The sequence below is a fragment of the Bubalus kerabau genome, chromosome 10 (assembly GCF_029407905.1).
Source record: "Bubalus kerabau isolate K-KA32 ecotype Philippines breed swamp buffalo chromosome 10, PCC_UOA_SB_1v2, whole genome shotgun sequence".
Lineage (NCBI taxonomy): Eukaryota > Metazoa > Chordata > Mammalia > Artiodactyla > Bovidae > Bubalus > Bubalus kerabau.
In genome coordinates, this window is record NC_073633.1 from 63,814,027 (window position 1) to 63,826,905 (window position 12,879).

The 12,879-nt window shown below is 35.6% G+C and overlaps 1 protein-coding gene across 2 annotated transcripts in view; it reads left to right on the forward strand.

The window, feature by feature from the left end:
- The window catches only part of DMXL2 (Dmx like 2), a 171,168-nt gene that overhangs the window by 149,484 nt on the left and 8,805 nt on the right, over positions 1 to 12,879 (forward strand). Inside the window, exons 30-37 of one of the 2 annotated variants that reach the window (XM_055537960.1) lie at positions 4,313 to 4,443; positions 4,910 to 4,995; positions 5,410 to 5,611; positions 6,621 to 6,738; positions 10,248 to 10,310; positions 11,104 to 11,190; positions 11,274 to 11,395; positions 12,568 to 12,706. In XM_055537960.1, the coding sequence (XP_055393935.1) occupies positions 4,313 to 4,443; positions 4,910 to 4,995; positions 5,410 to 5,611; positions 6,621 to 6,738; positions 10,248 to 10,310; positions 11,104 to 11,190; positions 11,274 to 11,395; positions 12,568 to 12,706 (948 nt within the window). The remainder of the gene's footprint in view (positions 1 to 4,312; positions 4,444 to 4,909; positions 4,996 to 5,409; positions 5,612 to 6,620; positions 6,739 to 10,247; positions 10,311 to 11,103; positions 11,191 to 11,273; positions 11,396 to 12,567; positions 12,707 to 12,879) is intronic. The other variant, XM_055537961.1, reaches the window with a different exon arrangement.

The window sequence follows — 12,879 nt, forward strand, 5'->3', positions numbered from 1 at the left end:
TTTCACTTTTCACTTTCATGCATTGGAGAAGGAAATGGCAACCCACTCCAGTATTCTTGCCTGGAGAATCCCAGGGACAGAGGAGCCTAGTGGGCTGCCGTCTATGGGGTCCCACAGAGTCAGACACGACTGAAGTGACTTAGCAGCAGCATCCCTTCTGATTGTCAGTAGTTACTTTGGTTAGCATGAAATTAGAGCAGGAGAAGGTGGATGGATATTTCAGAGTTTCATCAGACCGTGGATTTCATGGGGCCCTACGACATATCTATTTCTCCACAGCAGAAGGAACTTCTCTGGGGATCAGAATTCTCATGGTGACTAGATCCTACACAGTCCCGTTTTGTACAGTGTTGGGTGTGTGCTTTTCTGCACTTGGTGCTTTGAGCACTTCACATTCTATTGATAGGTTTCCTTCTTTACCTCTGTTGCATTATAATTCTTCCCACTCCCAAGATTGTTTGGGAGCAAATCCAAACATGAAATTTCATTCATAAATATTTCATTATGTATTTTTTAAAAAGAAGGGTTTTGAATCAGTAACACACGAGCATTCTCTCTCTCTCTCACATAGACACACAAACACACACAAATTTACATGCACACACACTCACACACGGTTCTTTACTATCAAGTATCCAGAGAATGTTCACATTTTCCCCCATTATACCTTAAATGTTTTTGAATAGTTGGTTTGTTAAATCAGGATCCAGAATGATTCATATATTACAGTTGGTTGATACGTCTTAAGTCTCGTTTAATCTGTAGGTTCCACCCCCACCTCACTTTGTTAAATTTACCCCTGCCCCTTTTTTGCCCCAAAATTTGTCATTTAAAATTTTTCAGTGGCTTGCTGATGGCATCCCTGTGTTTGGTCTTTTGACCATATTCCTCTGATTTTCTGTTTTTCTCTAAAGTGAGAGTTAAATTTAGAGACATTATCACATTCCACCATGATTAGGTAGGGAAAAGGGAGTACAGGATTACTTCATAGGTGGTTTTGTGTATTTCCACCAGGAAACATTCTTTTTTGGGATGTTAATTGATGATCTTTGCTTGAATCCATTATCATGAATTTGGGGAGTTTTATTTATTTGCTGAAATATTTCCTTATTCATCCTATTTGGTTAACCTGAAGTGCATTTTGAAAGAGAAATACAGGATAAATGCTTTATTCTTTGCTTTTTGTACCAGTTTTCAGAGTGATGAGTTGATTCTCTAGCATCCTTTAGAGGAAGCAAGTGGCTTTTGTTATTATGGATTTCAATGTGATTTATGTATTGAATATTTTAATCCACTGCAGTTATCCTGTGTAAACATTTTATATTTTGATCCCAAATTAGAGAAAGTACCTCCATGAGTAGATACATTTTATAAAGCTGAGATTTTTATAATGCTGGAAGCAAGTTAAATTTCCTCATCAAGTATCCAACTATTTCAAATGTCAAGGGCTTGAAGCAAGGATCTGCTGGAAATTTTATAATGCAAATCAAAACTCCAATGATGTATCATCTCACACCAGTCTGAATGGCTATCATCAGAAAGTCTACAAACAATGAGCACTGGAGAGGGTGTGGAGAAAAGGGGACCCTCCTACACTCTTAGTGGGAATGTCAGTTGGTATAGCCACTATAGAGAAACAGTATCCCTTAAGAAACTAGGAATAAAACTACCATATGACCCAACAGTCCCACTACTGGGCATATACCCTGAGAAAACCATAATTGAAAAAGATACATGTACCCCAGTGTTCACCGCAGCACTACTTATGATAGCCAGGACATGGAAGCAACCTAGGTATCCATCGACAGATGAATGGATAAAAAAGTTGTGGTACATATATACAATGGAATATTACTTAGTCATAAAAAACACATACAAGTCAGATCTAGTGAGGTGGATGGACCTAGAGCCTATTTTACAGTGTGAAGTAGGTCAGAAAGAGAAAAATATCTTGTATTAATGTGTGTATATGGAATCTAGAAAAATGTTACTGATGAACCTATTTGCAGGGCAGCGATGGAGACATAGAGAATGGGCTTGTGGATGCAGTGAGTGAAGAAGAGGGTAGAATGAATGGAGAGAGTAGTATTGAAACATATTACCATATGTAAGATAGATAGCCAGTAGGAATTTGCTGTATGGTGCAGGGAGCTCAAACTGATGCTCTGTGATAACCTAGAGGGGTGGGATGTGGTGGCGGGTGGGAAGGAGGTTCAAAAGGAAAGGGGCATTTTTATTTGCCCTACAGATTTTAAGTTTATTAGTTTGAAGCAAATTTTGTTTGTTAAAATCATTTATCATTTTGAAGTCTTAAAAATACTACTTTGTCAATTTTGCTGCTACTGCTAAGTCACTTCAGTCGTGTCCAACTCTGTGTGACCCCATAGATGGCAGCCCACCAGGCTCCCCCATCCCTGGGATTCTCCAGGCAAGAATTCTGGAGTGGGTTGCCATTTCCTTCTCCAATGTATGAAAGTGAAGAAGGAAAGTGAAGTCGCTCAGTCATGTCCGACTTGTAGTGACCCCATGGACTGCAGCCCACCAGGCTCCTCCGTCCATGGGATTTTCTAGGCAAGAGTACTGGAGTGGGGTGCCATTGCTTTCTCCGTTGTCAATTTTAGGTTTTCTCTTTTCTGGTAAGGCTGCTTCAGATATAAAAGGTATCAAACTGCCCCAAAATACTTCGGAGCTGTTGCTGCATAGACACATTTTGACTTAGCTGATCAAATGTTGAATTTTTTTAAATTATCAAAAATTAGGTATTAAGAATCTATCTCAAAATGTGAATCATGTGAAATAACTATTCATTTTGATGAGTATGTTATAGTTTACATAGCCATGTTCCTATTAGCTTTTTGCTATATTTATTTTTTCATTTTTATTAATAATCTGTTTTGAAAAGCCTATTCACATTCTGATTATGTAATTAAGAAGTACTGGGTCAAAGGCTTTTGATATATATCTCCAGATTACTGATTTATACTCTGAGAATAGTGAGCACACATATGACTTTACTCTCATTATGTATTCCTTTTTCGTTTTTGTTAATTTGGTTAAATTTTTATTTCCTGTTATAGTGATATAAAAATGTTAATGAATCTACAGCCATTAGGTTTTCTACTTTGAGGAACTGACTGTTCATGTTCTTAACTAAATTATCTATTAAAACTGTAATATTTTTCTTACTTTTAATGAACTATTTATTAAGCATATTAGCAATTTATCTTACTTGTGATACTTTTTCCAGTTTATTTGCCTTTTAATTTTATTTGTGTTTTTAACATACAGAAGTTTTAGGAAGTTTATTTAGTCATGTCTATTCATACTTTTGGAGAAGGAAATAGCAACCCACTCCAGTATTCTTGCCTGGAGAATCCCAGGGACAGAGGAGCCTGTTGGGTGCCGTCTATGGGGTCGTGCAGAGTCGGACATGACTGAGCGACTTATTTTTATAAAATGATGTTACATTGTTTTTAAGCAAAGTTCTTCCCACTAATAAATATTTGCTTTTGTTATCCTCTCCTCTCCCTTTGTTCCCTCCTCCTCCTCCTCCTCCTCATTCTTTGTAACTTTTAACTCTCCTGTTCATCTTGAGTGAAGTGAGAATCACACTTTGGTGCCCTCCTTATCCTCTCTTCCCACCCTTACAAGTAGTTGTCTTTCCTTCCCTCCCAACAACTTAAGATGTTACCTTTGTCATACATTAATTTCTTATTTATATACTCTTCTTGGACTATATTTTTCCATCGATCAATTGCTAGACTGCACTTGTTTTAATTACTGATTTTAATATTCACTAAGAAACCTTATCTTTCACTTTAGACAGATTTCTCAGCTAATCTTACCTATTTTTTTCTTCCCTGTGAACTTTACAGTCATTATCAAGTTTCAAAAAAGGAAAAGAAATCCCTATGGAAATTTTTATTGCAATTACCTAAAACACATAAATTAAAGAATCATTATTTTTAATGCTCCATTAAAGGGATTTGTAATTTCCTTCACCAGTAGGTCTCACAGTTGTCATAAAGTTTTTTCCTTTGGTATTATGTTTCTTAATTACCTTTTTTTCTTCAGAGTTTTTGAACTAGTTGTTGCTGATATATAAGAAAAAGACTATTAATTTAAAAAATATTTGTGTTGTATGTAGCTATTATTGAATCTGAGAGTTTTAACTTGGTTTCTTGACTTTCCCAGGTCTAGTATAATTTTCAAAAGAAAATTTTAATTTAGATTAATACCACTTTAAATGTTAATTATTAGGATAAAAATAACCCAATTATACATTCAAAAATAACTTCACATTTTATTGCAGCCATTTCTCCCTTTGTCTGATAGTGGAGTTATATATGATTCTGATGAAAGCATTCATAGTGATGAAGAAGAAGATGATGCTTTTTTTTCAGATATACAGATACAGGAGCACCAAGACCCTAACTCCTATAGGTAAATGAGGCTTTCTTCTTTTTCTTTCTGCCTTTTCTTTTGTAAAAATTCCTGATATTACTGGTTTTAAGCAACATTACTATTATATCATGAATTTGTATAAGAACCGACTTATATTTTCAGGTTAGGAATTCTTTACTTTTGAGGTAAATTGCTAGATAGTAGAGTATTTCACATCTTGTTTCAAAGAATAGCTGGCAAAAATATTTTTAGTGAGGAAAAAATTACATAATTTATTGATATGCTATTAGATTCCATGTGGCTGTATAATAAAACCCTTTCCATTGTTGCATATCTTTTATTTTCAGAGACTGCAAAAGTACTATTTTTTTTTTTAGTAGTAAATGGTTAGGAAAAAACAGCTTATTTTCTGGGTGGGAGATTGGGCCAAACAATTGACACAGTACTATGTTCTCATGATTTTATTTTTCAATTAAGCAGAATTTTTTTAATCCTATTTGAACAGCTGGGCTCTTCTACATTTGACAATGGTTAAGCTTGCACTTCACAATGTCAGGAATTTCTTTCCCATTGCTGGATTGGAATTTTCTGGTAAGTTTGGAATTTGGAAATTAATGCTAATAATTACCAAGTTTCTTGTTACAAGATCCATATAAAAGAACTGGAAAAAAAAAAAACAAAAACTGCATTGGAGATGTTATGAGGTGTCTTGTTTATCTTAGGTTCCAGTGTGTGGTTTTTAGTTCACATGGCAAGAATTACTGACCACCTGAAAGGTTGGAAGAAAAAGCAGGAAACCAGCCTGTAGAAGTGGAACATTTTCTCAGCTCATATTAGAAAGCTGGTCTTTTGTTCAAAGCATTAATAATCCAAATGATGTTAGATTAACATTTTCAGATTTGTTTCTATTTTCAGACGGTTTGGCTCTAACAACTTGGATTTTGTAAATATGTGGGGATGGTCGACATCTTTAATCAAAGTAAAGTATATCCTATTACATTTTAGAGTTGCCTGTAACATCACCATTGGGTATTGCTGTGATTAAAAACTTGGAGAATTGGGAGCAGATCTTACAAGAGAAAATGGATCATTTTGAAGGTCCTCCCCCCAACTATATCAACACATATCCAACTGACCTTTCAGTTGGAGCTGGACCAGCTAGTCTTCGAAATAAAGCAATGCTAGAACCTGAGAACACTCCATTCAAGTAAGAATTCTCTTATAATGCTAATAAGAGTAGCTTGGCTTAACCTTTCTGGAAGACAGTTTGGCACAATATTATACCAGTAGCCTTTAAACCATGCATGACTTTGAATTTGCAATCCCGTTTCTAGCAGTATATGCCAAAGAAAATATCTGAATTCTGGATAGAAAATTATTTTTCCTCTATTACCTATGCTTCAATATAGAATTTTATAATCAGGAAGAAACCTTTATTTTTGTCATCATTTTAAGAAGTCTTAAATGCTTTGGGATAACAGTCTACATATGCAAATAAGATGCTACTGACCTTTTGTCTGTAATTTAATGCTAAACACAGTAAGGTTTTTTTATTGATGTTTTGATCTTCTATCTGTTCATCTGTGTGCTGTGTGCTTAAGTCACTTCAGTCATGTCCGACTCTTTACTAGCCCATCGACTATAGCCCACCAGGATCCTTTGTCCATGGGATTCTGCAGGCAAGAATACTGGAATGGGTTGCCATCCCTTCCTTCAGGGATCAAACCTCTTATTTATTGTCTTTTGGCAGATGGGTTCTTTATCGATAATGCTACCTGGGAAGCCCCTTTTGATAAGCAGCATCCTGTTTTTTGAGGCAGCTGGCCATGATGTCGAGTATTGCTCATAAACTTGAAAGATCAAGGCTTTTTAGTTTGTTAGGCTGTTAAAAATTAAATGTGGGACTTTATATTTATTGGTGACATGCTATAACCAGCAGATCCAACCTAAAGAATAATTTAAAAAGAGAATAAAAAGAGATTCATTTGACTCTCAGCTCAGCTTGTCCATTTGGAGAATCAGTAATTAGAGAATTAATTGCCAGATGAAGGAATGATTTATAGAACTAAAAATTCAAAGTGAAACATTGAATTTTGTTGAGGTTAATGCTATATTTTCTTTGCAGTAATGGAGGTTTTGAAAAATTATCTGCAAATAATGAAACATTTTCTATATACTAAAATAGTGTGATACATTTTTTTTTTTTTTTTAACTAGATCCCGGGATTCTTCTGCACTTCCAGTCAAACGACTTTGGCATTTTCTTGTTAAACAAGAAGTACTTCAAGAGACATTCATGAGATATATTTTCACTAAGAAAAGAAAGCAGAGTGAGGTATTTTGGGAAAAAAAATTCTCTCATAATTTTCATTTAGTTTTCTTTAACATTTCTAATGATTCTAGTGCTTGATTTATTTGAAATTTACTTTTGGTTTGAACTCATTATCTTTCATACATCATAGGTAACATTGTACCAAACTTGAGAGAATTTTTTTAAGATAAAAACTTACAATTTTTATTTCATAACAATCAAACAACATAGGTCCTTGGATAAATCCGGTATAATCAAATGAAAGTTGATATGTCCTTTATAATATTTGCCATTGGGATTTTTACATGTAACAAACATTGTGAGGGATGGCTTAGGGAATTTAATATATAAATGAGTATACTCTATGTTATGATTCTCCAAATATCATTTAATTGAAAATGCAGCATAACCCTTTATTTACTTATTACTTAGCATTTAGAAATGAACAGGATAAACTGTAGAAGCAACAAATTCAAGATAATTTTGTGAGAGAGATTAAACTACAGAAATAACAAATGTGAGATGAAGGAGATTACTTTTAAAAAGTGAGGCAGAGATTCTACACTGCATGGTGATTTTTAAGCTAAATATAAGTTAGGAATGTAATGCCATACAGAGTTCAAGAAGAACCATGAATTTGAGAGAGTGGCACTTTTGACCTTAAAATGATCTCATTATAAAATGAAGGGTACACAGATGGTTTATATAAGCATTTCAGTCCATTTGGCTATTTAATGAGCTAATGAGCAGTTTGAAGAGTGTTCTGAGTGTAAGATGTGATTAAAGATTTGGCAAACAAAAACAGTGAGAAAAGAAAAATGAATTATATTTCACACCAAGAGGGACAATCTATGTGGTTCAGTTTCCCAAGGTAGAAAGTAGAACTGCCTCTCACATGTTCCCCGTGCCTACGGCAGCAGAACCAGACTCACTCTTTTCACTAGTCATTCACTCACTTGGATGGCCATTGTGGTCAGTTCTGGTCAACAGTCATTTATTTTTTCTGTGGATTTAAAAATTATGTACTTAAGTGAGGAACTGGAGGAATGAAGTATAGGGATTCTTTTGTATCTTATAAGCTTTTTTAATAACAAAAGACTCCAGTGGTATGGAAATTATTGATGTAGGGTTTTATTGAGGGAACCCCAGAGCTATATTCATTTCCTCTCATTTAATCTGTTGTTTACTGCATTTTCTATAGTGATACTGAGTCCAAATCCCATAAAACAAGATATAGAAAGTCTAAGAAATAGATTTAAAAGATATTGCTTAATTAGAGCTCTGTTATTCACAGAAAGCCAGTTCAAGCCAGTTTATTGAAGGATCAATTTTCTGAGTGTTAGTTCTTCAAATTATTGACTGATTTCTTGAAAGTATGCTTTAGTTGTTCATAAGGTTTCTGACAGTTTTGTTTTGTTGAATCATCAGAGCCTCAGAGTGCTGTAGGAAGCCAGGGTCAAGGTTGATCGGACCCTCAGTACTTGTCTTGAGATTCAGGATCTGTTGTTTCCTTTCTGGTTTCCCTCATTCTTAACAAAAGTCTCCCCGATTCTGCCCCTTACCTCCACTTCTCTATGTCCCTCCATCTCTGTGCTCTTGGAATCAGGAGCCCAAGCTGTATGTACTTTTCTGTTTTTCTACCAGAAGAGGCTCTCCAGGTACAGGGACGTGGGACAGACATAAATTGAACGTTTCTTAAAATGCTGTTTATGTAAGTGTTGGTTGGCTCCAGCATGGGAAGTACATGGCTGGGGGTTTACATGGAAGAATTTTTATCATGTACCCTTTTGTACCTTTGAATTTAAATGGTTGAATGAAATCAATATCTTGTTCGTGCTTCGTGTTCAGTCGCTCAGTTGTGTCTGACTCTGTGACTCCATGGACTACAGCCCACCAGGCTCCCCGGTCCATGGAATTTCCCAGGCAAGAATACTGGAGTGGGTTGCCATTTCCTTCTTCAGGGGGTCTTCCCAACCCTGGATTGAACCCCCATCTCGTGTGTCGACTGCATTGACAAGTGGTTCTTTATCACTGCTCCACCTGGGAAGCCCAGTGTCTTGTTCAGTACTGTCCAGTAGAACTTGCTGTGATGATGGGAATGTGTATCTGTTCTGTACAGTGTAGTAGTCATCAGCCACATGTGGTTATTGAGCCACATGCGGTTATTGAGTTGAAATATGGCTAGTGTGATTGACGAACTGAATTTTTAATTTTGTTTGAACAGCCACATGTGGTTAGTGGCTTCTGTGTTGACTAGCACAGATCTGCTGAAAAAATGGTTTTCATTTATGAAAAAACATTATAAAAACAATGTTAAGGCTGTTAGGTCAAAATAAAATTGGTAATTTAGTTCAGAAATATGCAAAATTTATTAAAACTACCCATATAATAAGAGTGGTTTATCTTTTTAGATTATTAAATAGGATATTGGTGGTCTATAGGTTTGGTAAATCTAGTGAATTAATGACCAAAATTGGCAAAATAATCTTAAGAATGCTAAAATTTTGGCTAATTTTTTTAAAATCACTTAATAAAAATAAAATTCTGAGAAATGCTGAAATTTTAGAATCACTAGAAGATATGTTTACTCACTGAGTATGTTAGAGACTACTCTACAGAACAAGTCTTTGTGAAATTGGTAAGTGTGGGAAGCTTAGCCCCTTGATTAAAGGTGGATAGGGTCTTCAGCAGTTGGCTTCTGCTGAGTCACCCTCTGCACACATGGTCCCATTCCTTCAGCATCAGCTGCAGCAGCCCTTGGACAGTCACAGAAGGCGTGGGGCATTGGGCATGTTGGCTGAAAGAGAAGCAGGCACTTCAGGAAGTTTTGGTATTAGGAGGAATATGTTGCTGCGATGAAACCTTCAGCGGTTTCCACAGCAGAGCAGAAATACCACTTCTGATTGTAGGCATCCCTAATGGTCCCGTCATCAACCAGGAGCAAAGTTATTTGTGTGATTTCTTTCCCAAGCCTCAGCTCATCAAACATGTACTAGTAAGGAGAAAAATCCTAAAATTATGTCTAGTAAATGGTTGATGTGAATTTTAATCCTTGAATCTCTCTTCATGGATATATTCCTTCTGAGTAAGAATGTACTTTTAATCTGTGTTTAGAAAAAAAAAGTTTTCATTTTTTACTTGAAATAAACCCCTATAAGGATAGGAATCTATAGTAGAGAATGCATCTGCTTGTATAAATAGGTTTTATTTTTCAAAATTTTGGGGTTTTTTCAGTTTACAGTTAGAACTTACAAGTTATATAACTGACATACAAATAATGAATTTAATGAATTTTTATTTTGAAATTGCTTTTAAATGTATAATACATAAATTTTGCCTGTTTTGTGTTGTGTTTTATCTGATATCACATTTTACTCAGTTTAATTCTTAACGTTGTGCTTGTAAATTCATTTTTACCATCTTTAAGTGATGGAGTGTCCATTTCAATTTGAAGATTTTTTTTTTTTTTTTTTTTTTTATAATTCCGTTTCATGCGTGTGTTTTGCATTTGTGACGATGTGGTGTTGTTTAAGTCTATAGAAGAACATGTGAAGCAGGTCAAACAAAACTGCGTAGCAGAAGATTGCCACATCAAGGTAGTGTTCCATGCTCTCAAATTTAGCTCATTCTTTAAAGTTCGAGGAGCTAACCCCTCATCTCTGATACTAACCATGATCTGCCCAGCTGGCTAACTAGTCAGAGTGCTCACTGCTCCCACACACCTCAGTGGCACAGGGTAGGAGAGGCTCCACTGTGTCAGGCTTGAGCTCTCTTGCAGTTGGTTCTTCTCCTTGTTGCTTCCTGTCCCGTCTTCACTTCTGTCCCTTTTCAAAATCTGTTCTAAAGCATGATTGTTTTATGCTTCCTCCTTCTTGCTTCTGCCTCTTGTTGCCTTCCTGTCACCTTTGACTCTAAGCATAACACTTGCCTCTCATCCATCTCCTTCATTCCTTTCTAACTGTTCTTCTCTCCAACTTCTTACTCCTATCTCATCACCCTTATTTAAAAACATATCATTTCTTACATGACTCCACTGTCTTTCTCTGTCTTTTTCTCTCACATTCTTGCTGCTATGTCTTTGTGCACTTTGGGAAGAGACAAGAGACACATTTTCTGTTACAAACACTAATGAAAATTATGTTAGCTAATCTTTTGTGACAGTTACTCAATATCCTGTAATCAAATGGAAATTTTGTAATTGGGGTGATTGCAGGGCATCAGAGAATCAAAGCTAGTTCCACATTTAATTATCAACACACTAAAATTATTGGTACCTTCTTTCTTGCTGCTGCTACATTTTCTTCTTGTCCTTTGAAGTTTTGTGGGACATACGTATATCTTTATAAAGCTGTGCCGTGACAACTAAAACTGCTGACATGTGTCTTGTAGGTTGAAGCAGATCTGGGCTATCCAGGTGGGAAGGCAAAAATCATTCATAAAGAGTCAGATATGATCATGGCATTTTCCATTAATAAGGTAAATGCTTCAGTTATTATGAAGAATGTAGTACGTTGATTTAGTGAAATTGCTTAGTTATTGACTCTGCCTTTGCTTTATAGGCGAACTGTAATGAAATTGTTTTGGCTTCAACACATGATGTACAAGAACTCGATATTACTTCTCTACTGGCCTGTCAGTCATACATATGGATTGGAGAAGAATATGACAGAGAATCCAAAAGGTTTGCTTATCTTATATAGTCAATTTATTTTATTTATTTTTAACACCAAAAACACTTTGCATGGGGTATAGTAGTCAGTTTTAAATATAGCTTTCTTCAAAGAGTCTATTAAATGGTTATGCTTGTGATTTGAAGTGTCTCGAAAACTATTTGTGTCTGTCTCCCTTCATTTGGGAAGGAGACAAACATAATTGGTTTAGCTCCCAATAAAGGCTCTCCTTTACTTCAGTATACAAAGTACTCCTACTTCTTCCATTAGACCCTGAGCTACTCCTAGGTTTTGAGTCAGAATAATCCTCAAAGCCTAATGCTAATTACTGACATTTTAACTCCAAAGAAATGTCAGAAATTTACACAGTGATAAATAAATTTACCTGATTTGGATAATTACTGTAAAAAGCAGAATACACAAATATATTAAGTAGACTGAGTCATATATACTAATTTTCAGTGTTTCTTCTTACATATCTCCTTATAAGCATACCTTTTTTTTTTTAAGATAAAAATGTAGACAGCCTTACTTTTCAGTAAAACTCTGGACACTGCACCAAGAGTGCAGGAACACTTTCCTATTTTGGGGTGTCTCCTCCACGTTTGCCCTCCCTCTTTTCTCCAGACTCTTGGAAATTTTATGTACTGGGAATGGTGCCAGGATAGCCTCTTCCACTGTTCTGGTTCTCGCTTGTTAGTATAGAATATAACTAAGTTGCAGTCATACTACAGGGTAGATGGAACTGTGTTATATAACAATTAAAAATTAACATTTTAATGTGATAACTAATACCTCACTCTAGGAAAACTTTTAACTCAGATTTCTTCAAAATGTATGAATTTTATAAATGGGTATCTGTACTTGAAGAGAACATACAGTCTTTTTCTATACAGGATAAAAAGCCAATCTGTGTTAAATACTTCAAAACAAACATTTGCTCTAATTTGTACAACAACAAAATTCCCCCAAACATTTAACTTACATTTTGCCTAAATGCAAAAAGTTAACCAGTACTAAAATTGGCGATGATTGGGACTTGTACCTAAGTTTTCCTCATGGATATTTATTCATTTTATTTTTTTAAAATAAAGACTGTCCTTTGGGTAGATAAAAAGGTCTGTAATTGGAATTTGTGTTGAAAAATGGAACTTTCACAGTAACACACAAATGTTTTCCACAGTTCAGATGATATTGATTATCGTGGTTCCACTACAACTCTTTATCAACCCACTGCAACCTCCTATTCAGCAAGTCAGGTGCATCCATCTTCCTCTCTGCCATGGCTGGGCAGTGGACAGACTAGCACTGGAGCTAGTGTGGTATGTCATTTACTATTAGGTATGGTTTCTGGATATGGACTCGCTCAAAAATAGGTGTAAGTCACTTTGACAGAGGAATGGTGGGCTGCAGATCTGAGCCCTGGCCAGCAGGTGGTAACCACAATGATGCTAGCTAGCGTGCTGTGAGTATGTGTCAGGTGCATGCTTGTTTT